The 16247-nt window shown below is 43.3% G+C and overlaps 1 protein-coding gene and 1 pseudogene across 1 annotated transcript in view; both read right to left on the bottom strand.

Moving 5' to 3' along the window:
* Positions 1 to 16247, bottom strand: part of LOC138248862 (zinc finger protein 502-like) — a 118269-nt gene that overhangs the window by 90303 nt on the left and 11719 nt on the right. The window contains exon 2 of the mRNA XM_069202818.1: positions 1322 to 1448. Coding sequence (XP_069058919.1) covers positions 1322 to 1448 — 127 coding nt within the window. The remainder of the gene's footprint in view (positions 1 to 1321; positions 1449 to 16247) is intronic.
* LOC138248997 (G2/mitotic-specific cyclin-B1-like) lies at positions 10868 to 12062 on the bottom strand (annotated as a pseudogene).

Genomic DNA, 16247 nt, shown 5'->3' with positions numbered 1-16247 from the left:
TAAGTGTGTTCGTCTTCTATTGTCTGTGTGTGTGTACAACAGATGCTTTGCACTACCCTCTGATAAGCCTAACCACTCGACCACACTACCACAAAAGAGAGCATTAGTATTATCTACTTTAGCCTCTGTGGAACCCCTGGACACTGTGCACACTATCTCTCACTTTGATATAGTACATACAGAGCCAGCTTCCTGCACTGCCCCATCTGCCCTCTCTCCTGAGGCCTAGTTATCAATGGAGCAACAGGTGCAGTCACTCAACTCTAATTACTGCTGTTTTCCTACCGAAATTCCAGTCAACCATACTCCAGGGCCCATGACACCGTTACTACGCCACTCGTCCTCTCCATCTTTACTCCCGACTCCCTCTTTTCTTTCACCCTCCAATCTGTCTCAAATGCTATTTTTGTTATGGAGTTTTTAGCATTACACTCTAATGGCAAAAGTTTACTCCTGATAAAGGTTTTTATGATAATTGTATATGTTGTAAGATAGAGGAAGAAGGTACATGGAAGTGCTTTAGTTAAATGATGGGCCACTGGAATTATATGTCAGAAAAAGATGAAATTATGAGACATGGTTGAACAATTTATGTGGCAAGAAAAGTCCAGTTATTAATTTACAATGCCAATAGCTCTAACTCAAGAAAATGCAAGACCTATTGCATTGCAAATGCTTGTTTTAGTATGCTGTTATAGCTGTGTCTAGATCCTAGCGCCAAAACACCCTCGGGTATTCATGCGCTTTAGAAGTACCGCTTCACTTTCACTATAAATATCTATACAAGAGGTCTATAGCAGCTTTGATGTGCATGTGACAGTGAGATATTCCCAACCAGCCAGCCATTGGAGATAAAGAGACAATGAAATGAGATAAGAGAAACAGAAGCCCTCATGGCCACACACTTCCTCAAACCCAAGCAGAACAAGCCTCGGCATCATATCTACAAGGTTACAATTGAACCTCCAGCAGTGAGCAAAATAACTAACCAGGCAAAGTCTGCTGTAGCAATAATCCTGCAAGTGAAATACTTAGGTTTCACCTCATTCTGACAAATGCCTCTCACATGTCACACTAACCCCCAACTAAGGGTAGAGGCCTCTGTTTAGCAAACATGTTTGTGACAATTAGCTAGTTCAGGTCACATCTTGTATATGTCTTAAAAGGAATTAAATTATGGGAGATACACATGAAATGACAATACAAATAGTGAGTGGAAGTTAAAAAAACATTTCAAAACTTACAAGAAAGAGCCTACACCAGCAAAGCGTAAGTTAATTTATAGAATGTGCAGACTTTAACACATTCAGTGTACCCTTACCTAAAATCATCAAGACTTGGTGAATGTCCTTCATCAGATTGGAATAAAGATCCTTTTGCCATTTGTGTAAAAGGTCCCACTCCTCTTGTGAGAAACAGGCAACAACATCTTGGAATGTTAGTCGTGCCTGGAAGAAGGGATTGCAATTCTAAATATAAATGTTCTAACTGAACAGTCAGGCACGATTTAGAACGAAATGTGTTATAACATGAGAGATATTCTCCTCGAGCTCTTAAGTCACACAAGTCCTCTATCATAATAGGATGAACTTAACACCCCCTAACCAACACAGCTCACCTGTAACTGACAAAATACAATGTCTTAAAACAGTGGTTTCACAATCTTTTGACTTCATTGGGTCCCCACTTTATCATTCCTGGAACCCGGGACTCCCCACCGAATCATTACTTGAATCCAGAGACCCCACCCCAAAGAGTAATTACTGGAAGTAGGGGACCTCGGCCTAAACATTTTTGACGATTTGAACAGCAAAACAAAACAAAAAATACAGAGACAAGCATTCATCCAACACATGCACAAATAATAGCACACTTTAATTTGCAAACAAACAAAATAAAAATACGAATTTTTATAGGAAAGTTGGAGCTTTTCTAAACTCAAACACACAACGTCCATACTATATTCTGTTTGATGCACCCGCACTGATCCCACAAATTATTTTGAGGATACTAATTACATTTTTAGCCTCCAATTCCAGATTGCTTGACACTTACAGTATGTTTTAAAACTGTACATTTAGCCACTTTATATACACTTTATTAATCAGTTAATATTAGTTGATTCTCTAAGCAGTCACGAACCACTGAGGAGGCTTCGTGGACCCCCAGGGGTCCCCAGACCACGAGTTGGGAACCATTGTCTCAAACCATACCATCGCAGCCTTGCTGGTAAGAATGAAAACGGTATGGTACCAAAATATCACTTTGACTGTGGAGGGAGGGCGGAGGAGGTGATTGGAAGCCAATGAAGGTCCAGTACCAAGGTTCGTAAATAATCATAACAAATGAGGGCAGTACTGTTCCTGTTAAAGAGAACAGGGTGGAGGACGAGACAGGGACAGGGAAACCTAAAAGTTATTTCTTGGTGCCTTAACACATCCCTTAGGGATTTCCTGCTTCATCATAGGGCCCTATTTTGTTACAAGAATATCCCTACCTATATATCATCTGGCAAAAAATATTGTGTCCATAACCACCACTTTATACATTTTCTAATATTAACTCCAAACAATGGAGTGACTGGTTCAAAGTTGGGCTGCTTTCTCGATCATCAAACAACCACCACAATTTCCTGAAGAGAGGAATGACAAGCTTTATAATCAGACTTTTCCAAAATGGTATACGGACCATAGAATCTTATTCAAGGTGCGAACTGGGTTGTTTCCTGTGATCCTGTCTGATCACATAAAGGAAAACCATCAGAGGATTAAGAAGGATTGAAACACACTTGTTCCCTAATTTTAGTTGCATTTTTGTCCCCATGCTATTATTTTTATTACAGTTTTCCTTCAAGCAATGTTATCTTCTTTTGGAATTCTTAGTAAGGATTTATTCTTGATGTCATAGGTTTACTGCCTTGTAATTACCTCAGTTTCTAATTTTCATCTTCAACCAAGAACCATAAGACTACTTAGGAGACTTTTCCCCCCTTTTATGAGATTTTCCTCCTCACTGGGACCATCTTAATGAAATACAACACCTTTCACGTATACAGTTCTGCACAAGGGAACATAAAGGCAACTGGGAGACTTTACCTTTCCTCCGGTGATCAGAAAGATGACTCACGAGTCCTTCCCAGCATGAGTCCTTCACAGAATAGGAAGTCAACAACTCTTCAGGTTTGATAATACTATTTGATCCTTAATTCGACCTACCACCACAGTTACAATTGAGCCTTGAGAATCCGGTGCTACAGCAGACAGCGATGTCAAAGTCTACCGAAATCCCAGTAGTCTCTTTAAGTGCCCCACTACTTTTCTTGGAGTTCTGGATTTTCTTACATTTTGCTTTGCACATTTTACTCACGATCAAGTCAAAGTGGGTTTAATTGCTCTCCTGGGACAGCACTGGCGTGGACAACTCAATTAGTAAATCTACGTAGATCCTAGTCGACAGTCTTTTGATACATACTTTAGGTCACTCAAGAAGATTATTGAATGTCCTGATTTGGAGTGTTCTGCTGAGGAAGCACTATGCGATATACAGAAAGGTTGGGTGGATATACAGACTTATTTGATTCACTTTCATCAGTTGGCAGATGAGATAACCTGGACCGAAAGAACTCGGATTACCATTTTTCGGCGGGGAATAAATAATGAAATCCGCGATTAAAGGATTTGTGCACAACGTCCTACTTCATTTTCTGCACTAGTTGATATAGTACTACTGACTCAACGCAGATTATTAGAGGACATAAAAGAAAAGAATGTCTCAAGAAAGTTATTTCAATTCATCTTGACTCTGCTAATTTGGCCCGTTAAAGAATTCTAGGGCCTCACTGTATCAAGAAGAGTCTCTGAAAATAGGATCTTCGAGAGGCTCCCCTCACTGAAAGTGAAAAAGGAGTGCCGATGTACAGCTCTGCTGCGTTTGGATTGTGGCAAACCTGGACACATAATTCAGGCTTGTGTTAAATGGTCTGAGGAAAAAAAACTGAGAAATAAGTAATCTCCTTATACTGAATGTTTTCTGAATAATGTGGACAACCATTTGTTCCTCTTGCAGATTGTTGTGATAATAAAAGAAGGACCTATTATTTGATAGTGGAACATATAAAATGTTTATTAAGGGTGGAACACTAAAAATAAAATTCGGAGGAAAATTAAGAAGACTCTTAGGTAAATCTTCTGTGCCACAGCAGTACCGAGTTTTTTCTCTAGTTTTTTTTTTTTTTACTCAGCCTAAAGTTTGTTCATTACCTCCTCATAGGGACAGGATTTTGCCACAGCAATAGAATCTGGCACAGTTGTTTTCCTTTTAGACATATTTAATCCCCGACTAAGGAAGAGAAGGTACTAAAGCTGTATTTGCTGAACAATCTGCAGAATGGGACATCTCACCAACTACTGGAGTAGTTTTATTCTTTGTACTTATGAAAGACAATGCCCATCACCCTTGTATTGATTATAGGTGCTTGTATTGTAGTAAATCCAATTTAGTTTTTATTGGGTCTCAGGAGGTTAGCTTAGCCCTTCAGCTTGTAGGCCTGTGCCCTTGTCACCTAGTGACTTTTAACCTACTTAGCTTGCTCTGTGTTAGCCTATTTTATTATTTATTTTAAGATGGCTGCCGTTGTTTATAGTTATACAATTGTTTTGATTTGCATTATCAGTGCCACTCTGTGAAGGCGTCACTATCAGTGTCATACTCAGGTGATGTACGTAGGTAATCACATCATGTCCCCTTCTCCCTTACGGGTGACAGGAACATAATGTACACTTGTTGAGAATTGTTTACATAATTCAAGGTTTCTAGTCTAAGATGGAGCTTGAGTCCTTTCCTGAGATGTTACTTTTGATCATATATAAGGAAGATAGTTACAAGAGTAAATAGCATCGCAAGACATTGGTTCCCATATTTTTCATTGCATTCTTCACTCTGTTACTACAGGTTTATGTCCCAGATTTTTGCTTTCAGCAATTTGATGCTTCCCTGGGTTCAGGGTTGGCTCTCTTCAACATTCAGATGTCACAAACCATTTCTAATCTTTGTCTTCGATCAAGAATCATAAGACAGCTAGAAGTTCTTTTTCCTTTCAGGAGTATTTTCCTCCTCACTGAGACCTTCTTAAGGGACACTCAACCGCATTCTACTACACTATTCTGTACAGAGTATACTGGGCGGCCCTTCCAGCATATGGGCTAACCCCCTTGGGTGCCATTTTTTTTATTTGAACGTGTTTTTTTACCGGGAGAGGGGGTGGGGCGGAACAAGCCCTCAAAGATGGTATGTACAATTGCATCCATCATGGGAAAACAAAGTGGCCCCCTATTCGTAAGCGGTTGGCAGTTCTGACATACAGGCCCCCGCCCCCAGGTGAAAAGAGAATGGCCTTGTGTGGATCCAGGTTACAGGCATGCTTTTACAGCTGATTTCCATGATGTTACCATAAACATTGCATGTATTTGTGCTTGCTGCAAGCAGTCTCAATCATTCATTGGTGTGTTATTCCCATTTTAATTCCACTCACTACTGTATGGGGCAGTGGCTCAGCACACTTTTACCATTGGCCAACTTAACTGTGAGTGATGGTATTCTGAATTTTCAGAAGAAGCATAAACCCACACAAAGTACGGCTCTTCAGTTCCAGGGGCTAACATGTCAATCTCTGCTTCTTGAGACCAAAGCCAGACTTTTATAAAAAAAAAAAAAAAAAAAAAAAAAAAAAACATGAAAAAACTAATCAAGAGAAAGCTAAAAGGCTGGCAGCAAATGCCAGACCTATTGGCTTTGCAAATGGATCCAGTTTGATAAGGGGGGTGCTTTTATTACAGTGGCTGGGCCCACTTTCTGTCTGTCGGACTCTCATATGGCTTGGTTTTAGCTGTCTCCCACCTAAAACTGTCGCTGATGCATGCGAGTGCCTTAATAAATAAAAAGTGGCTGGTTTGGCTCCCCCTTTGTGCCATGAAGTATGCTTTGGTATTGCATATGTGGCAAGCTGAATTAATGTTCTGCTTCTTTTAGTGTATGCAGGGAGCTGGGTTCTGGCTGCAGAAGCCCCACATTTTTTGCCTGGGTTTTTTATGCAACTTTGATTACAGGGCACTGAGTACCTTCTAACCAGGGCCCCCGTGCCAGTGTTCCTTCCCCAAAACAAGACACCTGGTCACCTGATCCCCAAGCGACCAGGCACACTGGCACCTGTGTAAGTCTCTAGTAAAAGGTACCCCTGGTACCTTGGGCATGGGTTCTAAAGAGGGGCCCTAAGAGCTGTAGCACAACTTGTGCCACTTTACAGGACCCAGCACCAACCTCATGCAGACTGCCATTGCAGGCTGTGTGACAAGATGCTCCCTAAAAGTAAAAACACGACATTGCACACACTTTGTGTACCATGTCCCATAAACACTGCATGTAATATTAGTAAGTCATTCCTACAGCAGGCATTACAGCCCTAAGGCACAGTGCATTATATTACAGTGATGGATTTATTAATATATGCAGCCAGAGGGCACCTTAGAGGTGTCCCCTGAAATCCTACCAACTGCTGGTGAGCTCACCGGCTGGTTCTGGCCAGTCTGCTACCAACAGATGATAATATGACCCCCAAGAGTGAGAGGCTATGGTCTCTGGAGGTCAGAAACAAAAGCATGTCTGGGCTGGGGTGTGGAACACCCCTCCCCACAGGATGATCTGCATTCCAGGGCAGGGAGCTTAAAAGGTGCCCACTCCTCTTAGTATGCAGAGAAAGATGCCAAACCCCTGGCCCCATCTGGCTCCTGGATAGGTGGGAAAATTAGCTATAAAGGAGACGTGTCGTCCTTGGAGGCTGGACATATTCCTAGGGCGACCAGCCTGAAGTGGACGTAACCTAAGAAATTCTGCCATTTTGTGTGCAGTGGAATTTAGGAACTCTGGACAGGGTGATGCCCACTCCCCACAGGAAGTGGTCATCTAGGCGGTGTAATGACCCCAAGGGTAAGTAGCTCATTAGCTGCTACCCTTTACTCCCCTTTAAGCTCCCTAAATTGAGTATTTCAGGGATCCCCTGATACCAGGAAACCAGATCTTCGCTGGCCATAAAAGAAGGAGTGGACAAGAAGCCTGCTGAACCTGAGTACCGAGGAGCACGACTGACTAGGTGCCAACCCTGCCTGCTGCACCTGAACCTCAAGAAGCAACTGACCTGCTGCTGCAGCCTCCAAGAAACGGGGAGAGCTGCCAGTGCTTCGCAAATCACCAAGAACTCTCTTAGAGTAGAGAAGCTGCTCTCCTGCATCCGCAGGCACCCAAGAAGGCCCTGAAAGAACCGTGATTGCCAGAAACCAGACACCGGGCATCACCACTGCACCTGAGCTGCATAGCCCATGTTGAAGTGGGCCAAGGGTGTCAGCGTGGTCCCCAGGGCCTAAAGAGAAGAAGCCCACCATTTTCTCACCCACTGTGGGCTTCCCGAGGGCATCTATAGCCTGTTTCTGCACACCCCCCTACAGCAACCGCGAGTGACCAGCAGAAAGAGACCCGACACCTCTGCACACGTCCGTCCTAGACCGAGGAGAACAGAACTAAGGGTGCCCCCAACATCTCCTAGCCTTTAAGACCTGAGCCCACTTGTTGGGTTGGTTGGACCGGTCCAACAGTCCAAGTCTGCAGGAACTCCAGTACTGTACCCGGCGCCAGAAGACACCACTACACCCCACCCTACTGCCCAAGGAGGAGTTGGCTTGTACCGTTTCCCCGTGCCCAAGGACCGCAAGGATCGAGTCCCCCGGTGGGTTCTCCTTAACTTCCCTGCCAGTCCATCCCTGCAGGAACTTTTTAACCACATCAATTCCCATAGACTTGAATGGGACACCTGACGCCATTACACACCTCTGCACCCGCAAGCACCAGAGCTCCCTGAGGTGACCTGTTGGTGCAGCCTTGGACCTTGCCCCCTACTCGCCTTGAGTCCAGGAGACTGGTAACATAGGTCGCTGTACTCTACCTAGTTGGCCGTCTTTGTTTTCCTCCATAGGAGTGTATTGCAGCTCCCTGAAATTGCACTGTCAACTTTTAAAAACTGTAAAAATCCATATCTCGAAAAGTACTCACCTGACTCTGGTGTGATCTTGGTATCTAAATGTATATTAAAATTTGTGGCATTTTTATAAATTGGTGTTGGATTTTTTTTTTTAGTGCGTGTCTCTCACTTACTGCATGAGTGTGTGCCTTACATGCTTAGCACTACCCTCTTATATGCCTAACTGCTCGACCACAGTACTACAAAAGAGAGCATTTGGAGGGTCATTTGTACCTCTGGGTTTTGTCTGGACTCTGCACATTGTACCTCATTTTGGTCCACTATTTAAAGAGTCAGCTTCCTACAAAGTATGTGGAGAAGTTCATTGGATCACAGCATTGAGAAGCGAACTGCTTTTTTTTTACTTTTGCTCTCTGACATACCTCACTGACCTAACTCAAACGCACACGCCATTTTCTAAGCATACTTATGCCTTCTACGTAGGACAAAGCATTTCAGAAGGAAAGATTTACACACTTGGAGATGGCGTCTCGGTGGAGGATTGCTATCCAGGCCTTATCTCGACTAAAGGAGGACAGCTGAGGTAGGCTCAGATACTGAGACAGCATCAGAGGGAGAAAAAAAATGGAGCAGAATCTGGAATCAGTTTTTCAGGCGGTGGAGTTCCATCCAAAGACTCATCTTCTAGTGAGTCCAAGGAACATGGTTATGGCAGTTGTGCTGTCCCTTTGCCACCACAATCTTTGCAGCAGAGACAGTACCAGGGTAGCCCAACCCAGAGTGCAGGCATGTCTGGCAACAAGCAGAGAGAGTGCTCACTTGGCAGCTTTCCAATTTAGTGCAGCCCCATATTCCCCTGTTCACTGCAGACGCTGGATGTAAAGTCTGATTGCTGATTGACTATATCCATCTCTTTTTGGATGCTGACTTAATTGAGGAAACTGTGCACCCAACAAATCCGTGTGCTGAACAGTTCGAGGGATCATGGAGGCGCTCTTGGGCCGCATTCTAGGGCACTCCAGTGGACTCCCAATTCACTTGGGGAGCTGAAGAAATTTCTGGTCCTTACAATCAAAATCAGTACAGTGCACAAACCAAGTGTACACTGTTACTGGTCTCCTCACATAGTTTGGGCCACACGTAGCATTAGTCACAAGCGGAGATCGTTTCTCGCTATTTCAGTCATAATTCTGTTGCATTGCTCCAGGGCCATCCAGTCTGTGACATGCTGTTCGAAATTCGTCTGGGTGTGGAATATTTGTCCGCCAGGTGTCCAGAGATTTTTACTTCTGGAAGAATGTAGTCATTGAGGAGTCCTTGATCATGTACAAAGGGCTGCTGCTGTTCAGGCAGTACGTAAGCAAAAGAGCTTGTTTTGGCATGAAAATATAAAGCTGTGTGAGAGCTCTACTGGGTATGTATACAACCCTAGAGTGTGTACAGGGAAGGATTCCGCTCTAAATCCTGCAGGTTGACCTTCCATGTGAGGACTCTTGACAAAGGTTGTATGGGAGCTTTTCCAATCACTCCTTCATAAAGGTTGAAGCCTTTATGTGGACAACTTCTTTGTGGTAGTAAAGCTGTTCAGAGAGCTGCACATGGCACTCTGGCATGCAGTAAAGTTTGATGTCACCGCAATAGATTCCACCAGCTGTTTGCTTGTAAGAAAAGTACCAGAGCACTGTGTTGCATTCCAATAAACTCCTCAGTCGAATTTTCCAATAGGTGGGATGTCCACGTGCTCAATACAATCTACAATAACAGCACTTTCCCAGTAATGGTTTGGGGTCAGTGGGCTGACATCCAGAAGCACACCTTGACTTACTTGATTACAACAAGAACATGGGCGGAGTGGAGAAGAATGACCAGGTGCTTCGGCCATATAACGCGAGTCGTAAAACTTGCACTTGTTAAAAGGAGTTCTTTATCCACCTGATACATTTGGCGACATCCAACGTATATATTGTTTACTGTCAGACCATCACAGGAAGATGGATATCTTTCCTTGACTTTCAGCAGACTGCAGCAGAAAGTCTTACTGCTGCAGAAGCAGCAGCCTCCATTTCATCCACTGTGGAGAATGTTGCAAGGCTGCAGGATCAGTACTTTGCCGATCGCGTTCCTGCAACAGAGAAAATGCCTTGGTAATGTAATTGTTGCATGGTCTGCTCTAAGCAGGGAAAGAGGCAGGAAAGTCAGTATTCTGGTCCCCAGGGCCCATCTCAGCCATGTCTATGTTTTCCAACTTGTTTAACTTGACTGAGGTGGTGCCACCTTAGTATAGTCCTTTCAATGGCTGTGCACGGATACATACCTTCCATGGGCCACTACGTCACTACACTCTTTTATGGCCTGCTTGACACCTTCATCTGCGGCCAGAACGTAGTAAATGTTCTGTTTGCCACAGGACAAGGGCATTACAGTCATCGCACATAATGGTGGACGAACCATAGGTCATGTTGTCATGGAGTATCTTGGGCGGTAAAACCTAAAGCCTTTAGAAGTTTTTGAAATGCTCTTTAGGGAGCTTAGGGGAGCCTTTCCCAGCATGTTGACCTTAGTTTCAAAAGTAGTTATGCTCAACCAGATTGAGAAAAGATGACGGGAGGCATCTTCAAACAGCCCTAACTTGCAGACACAAACTGGAAGGAGTTAGGTTTAGCACAGCAAGTGCCATAAAGGTGCACAAAAGACATTTTCGTGAGCCTCAGTTGACTGCCATGGAAGGCATTAGTACATATTCACTTGGCAAGTGTACAGGATTAGTCAGGACTTTAAAGGAAACAGTAGGAAAAGCTTAGTTTAGGTATTGCGTTCAAAATGTTCTTAAAACATTCACATTTAAAAGCAATACCATAGCAAAACAATAACATTCACAATATTTAGATTCAGCACATGGTGCACCACACTGGTCCGCTCCTGTACAATTGGAGATTTAAGCTGAGGTATGCTGCTAATCTTCATCTACCTACTACTGGAGTATTTATTCTTCACAGGCAAATGCTCAGTGAGGCCACGATTAACTTTCATGACGTTCTTTGCTATATGTAGCATGACTGGAGACAGTGAGCTATCCAAGTAACACATATAATGCTCCAGTGCAGGAGTCCATTCCCCTCCATCAAGTACTTTAAGAGCCAAGCAAAAGGCAGCCGCGCCCACCTAAGATGGCTGGAAGTGCACCATGTCAGAATCTACCATAACCAGCTCCATCATGGCCAGGGTATGCTGTTCTGAGCTCACCTCGCCAATCTTTGAGGCTTGTCGTAAGGAGTGCAGTGGCAAAGGCCACCCCAGACCAAAGTCCAAGACACTCAAGTTTTTCATTTTCATTTCACGAATCTGAGCTTTAGTGTAGGTGTGGTGTGTTACAAAAGCAAAGTCTCCAATCTCTGGAGGATACATCTCCTCATATTTACAGGCAACAATCATAGATGTTACACCGACTAGTTGAAGCAACTTCTTTGGCACAGGATTTGCCTGTAGGAAACTATCAATAATTCCCACAGTCACAAACATGGTTTCTTTGAGCTACCTGACCTTCACGTGCACCTGCACCAGCCAGTCAATTTATACAGCCCTCATGTTTTCAGAAACTTCTTGGCCATCAAGATACCTTGGCCTCACAGATTGTTCCACCGCCAAGCTCCTCAGATAGTTGTAGCTATCCTTCACATAAGCACTGCAAAGCATGGGGTTGTCTGCATCACCTGCGTCCACATCTTTGACTTGCATATCAGAAAAGGCTTGGCAAAGCCCTTCATCAGGAGCACAACCAGATGTTTCCATAGGGCTTGGCGACTGAGGTTCAGGTTCCAGCTTTGCCAGATCTTTGACTGGCTTCATTTCTGGCACATCTGGTTTAGCTTCTAACTTTTCAGGCACTACGACGTTGTTCAACTGGTTTGGATGCCTTTTTAGGCAGTGCCTTTTCTATTACCTTTGAATCCTTTTTGAAGGGCTATTTAGCCTTCACATCCACTTTGTTTCCTATGTCTCCCAATGTTGCTCTTGGTCTCTTGCTAGATATTGACATTGCACGTAAGGGTGAATGGGACATACGCCATGTTGCCACAGAGTACCCTGTGCCCCAAAAATTAACTTTGTAGTTTTGGATGTGCTCTTTAGGGAACTTACGACGCACTTTCCCAGTATGTTTACTTTACTTCCAAAGGTAGATTTTCTCACTCAGTTCGACGTATATATGCCTTGAGGCATCCTCATATCAACAAACTGGAAGGAGTTGGATTTAACACAACCAGTGTGCTAAAAGTGCATGAAAGGCGCGTCTTTCGAGCCTCATGCAGTTCTCATGGGAGCCATTAGTAAAGATTTAGATGGCACCCATTCAGTACTGTTGGAAACGCAAGGGGAGGCATAGTTGACAAGTAGGAATAACTTGGTCTAAGTTTCTTTTTATTTAAGATGTTGTGAAACTTGTTGAGACACCAACCGACTATAACTGGCCATTTGTGTGTAGAGGTTTGCTTGTGGTGTGTTTTATGTAAGTTGAATGATGACTGGGTGAGAAGTGGTGTGATTGGTGATTCCGTCCTGTGGCATATGAATATGATGTGCCCTTAAATAGTAGCGGTATACTGATAGGAGTGTTGTGCTGTGTTGGATTCGTCCATGGCTGGTGGTGTGAATGTCACTGTGTGTGGTGATTGAAAGGCACATAAATGGCCTCTGAAGTGGTTGGCACCTTGTTTTGGATTTACGGCTCACCTTCAGTAGTCCAGGGTTAAATATTCTGATTCTGTTATTAGTATTTGCTCTTTGATGCTAGCACTTCTGGAGGTGTCAAAACCCAAATGGGGCAAGTCTGTACTTTCGTAACGGATGGACTATGAAGCAATAACCCTCACATATTTGATAACTGAACAACCTGCTGTGTCCAGGTTGCTGTAACTAGTATTGATCCCACTCACTTTCTCAGAATGCCCTGCAAACTTCAGACTCTGCCTCAGTGGCAGAGATCACGCATTTACTTTACATTTTGTGAGGGAAAGTTTTGGACTCTGTGGCCTTGCCACGTCTTCACATAAAAAGTTAACCTAGTTTATGTATGTGGGCCTAGCGCCCGCATTAGGAAAAGGAACAAAACACAACATCCTTAGGACTCCCATTGACCTTGTTTTGAACTGTTCCTGACACAGACACTAGGTCCAGCCACACAAGTGCGGCAGCGCTTTTAATCTGGACAAGTAGGGTAATGCTGGGTGGTATGAAACTTGCGGAATCCCACAGATTACGTAACTTTCCACCACAGAATTGACAGGGAAATGTGTGTTTTTATCCCAAGATTGAGCTTTGCAAGAGCTTCTTGGCAGGAAAATCCTTGGACTCCCCCGTTGCTTTATTTTCATAAATGTGTGGGTTTGGTAGTTTTTTTGGGTGGCGGTCGACACAAGCCCCAAAATCCACAGCTACCTACATTGCGAAAACGGTTGTTTCTGTGGAAACATTTGATGTGTCCATGATGAGTTTTGGACTCTTACCTATCACTGGTGCTTGGCCCAACCATGTACGTGGGGTACCATTTTTTAAAGTTATTATTATTTATTTATTTATTTTTAAATCGGGACAGGTGGGGTAGTGCTGGGTGGAAAGAGTTCCACCACAGTGAAGGTTCCATCACAGAAATGGAATACAAATGTGTGTTATTAGTCAAAGTTTGAGGTTTGCAAGGAATTTTGAGTAGGAAAAACATGTGAAAGCCATCCAAGTCAAAACCACCCTGGATTCCCCCAGGCACCTAATTTTCAGAAATGTGTGGGTTTAGTAGATTTCCGTGGGTGCCAGCTGAGCTAGGGCCCAAATCTGACCGCCACAAACACTGCAAAAAATGACAGATTTTGATCTGTCCATGTTGAAAATTTGGGCTCATTCACACATCTGGGGTAACATTTTTATTAGGAGACTTGGGGGAACTCTTGGTGGTAAGAAATGTGTGCTCCCCACTGATTGCAAAACTTTAACCGCACAGAAAAGGGAGGAAAATGTGTGTTTTTACCCACACATTGAGGTTTGCAAGGACTCCTGGGTAAGACTACCTCATTAGAACCACACATTATGACCCCCACACCACCCCAGACGTCCCTGGGTGTCTAATTTTCAGAAACGTCTGGGTAGCATAGGTTTTACTACATGGCAGCTGAGCTAGGGCCAAAAACCCCAGCTACCCACATTGTAAAAAAACATGGATACTGCGCTGTGAAATATTCTGTCTCAAGGTCACGTTTTAGGATTTTTTGTGTCCCAAGTGCTAGGCTCAAGCACACAAGTCGTTTTTATCAGGAGACATGTGGGAACATAGAATAGTAGAACATTTGTTATTACTCATTGAATGTCTCTATATTTGTGCCTTCCAAATGTAAGTCAGTGTGTAAGAAAGACATTTTGCAAAATGCCCTCTGAATCACATGCTAGTATGAATGCCCACAAATTCAGAGATGTAGAAGTAACTACTGCTCCTAAACTCAGCATCTGGTGTACATTTCAGAAATACATAGGTTTCTTTCACACTCATTTTTCACTCTTTAGATTTTATCATATGAACTGCTCTATACTCAGTACAAAACCATAGCAAGGTTGGAGCTCAGGCTACCGCAGCTTCTTGGAGAACCAACAAACCTTTTATATTCCTGAAACAAGAAGGGTCTATTAGCCATAACAGTTATTGCTTCTGTAAATCAACCTTAGCAACAAGATGTTACAGAGGAAAAGATTGTCACAAACAGCTTTTTTTTTCTTCTTCAATTCAACAATTAGTTTATTTGGGAAAACCTTGAGGACTCTACACAAACGATCCCTTGCTGAATTCAGAACTTTGTCTACTTTTAAAAAATGTACTACTTTCTGGCAATACGCATGGGTTTCATATCTGTTTGCACCACACACTGGAAGCAGGTTGAAAGCACAAAAGCGAGGGAAAATTGGCAAAGAATGAAAGAAAGAGAAGCCAAAACTGTGGTAAAAAAAATATATATATTTTTTTTGCCTTTTTTTTTTTTTTTTCCAAACATACAGCTCTGCTTGTTACTGAAAGATGAGACGGTTGTTAACTTAGCACAGCAACCCTTTTGTTGATTCTTTCATTTTCGGAAGGGGGCGGGGGGGACTCAGACATTTGCTTTTACAACATTTTCCCCATTTTCCACCATTTGAATACAAAAAAAAAAAAAACACTGTTATATTTTGGCTATTTTCCCAGTCCCCACCTTGGTACCATTCGAATCCCCATGATGTTAGGAAAAACTCTGCCATGGCCGGTCCAAAGCCCTCCTGCGAAAAGGTTATCTATGGGACAAGCTACCCCACCATGTGGAAGAAAAAATAAAAAATAAAAAATCATAGCTACAAAAACGTAATCCAGAAAAACAAAAGACATTCCAGACTTGGGGAGAGAGGAATCTCCTTCATGGAGAGCCATGACAACTTGTGGTGGAAGCCACAGATCCCTTGAAGTCACAAAGTTGATCTACCTGCTTTCACCTAAGACTATCACCATCTGGACGTGGAACGTGAGGACCATGTCCAAGACAAGCAAGACAGCCTAAGTGGCAACGGGGATTAAAAAATTCAACCTTGCTCTCCAGGGTATCAGCAAGACCAGATGGGCACAGTCTGGACAGAAAAGACTGGCTCCAGGTGAAATTCTCATGTGTCCTGGACCCAAGTAAGAGAATACCCCAGATACTCCGGGAGTAGCACTGATGCCAACACCACCAGCCAACAGAGCTCCAATCGGTTGGGAAGGCCACAGTCCCAGATTCATCACAGCGGCCTTCTGCACAAAGAAGAAGAGGAATGATAATGTTATCCAGTGCATCTGAAAATGACAGCAAAGAAGATGAAAAAGAAGAGTTTTGCAACAGACTCCAGTCCATCCTGGAGAAATTCATTGAGAGAGACATCACAATACTGATGGGGACCTCAATGACAAGATTGGAAGCGACAACACTGGGTACGAAGTCATGTGCAACCTTGGCTTTGGCGACCTGAATGAGAATGGAGAAAGGCTTGCACATCTCTGTGCCATGAACAGTCTGGTGATAGGGCGGTAGTGTATTTACACACAGAATAAGTCAAGTTAAGTTTATTTAAAGGCATAGTTAATACAAACTGATACATCATACATTTTTGAAAGATACTACTCACCCCATACAAAATAAAAAAACAAATACCTTCCATTCTAGCCTAAAAGTTCTTCTTAAAT

This window comes from Pleurodeles waltl, chromosome 8 (genome assembly GCF_031143425.1).
Source record: "Pleurodeles waltl isolate 20211129_DDA chromosome 8, aPleWal1.hap1.20221129, whole genome shotgun sequence".
Lineage (NCBI taxonomy): Eukaryota > Metazoa > Chordata > Amphibia > Caudata > Salamandridae > Pleurodeles > Pleurodeles waltl.
The sequence above is the reverse complement of the archived record's forward strand: the minus strand, read 5'-3'. Positions and strand labels throughout refer to the sequence as shown.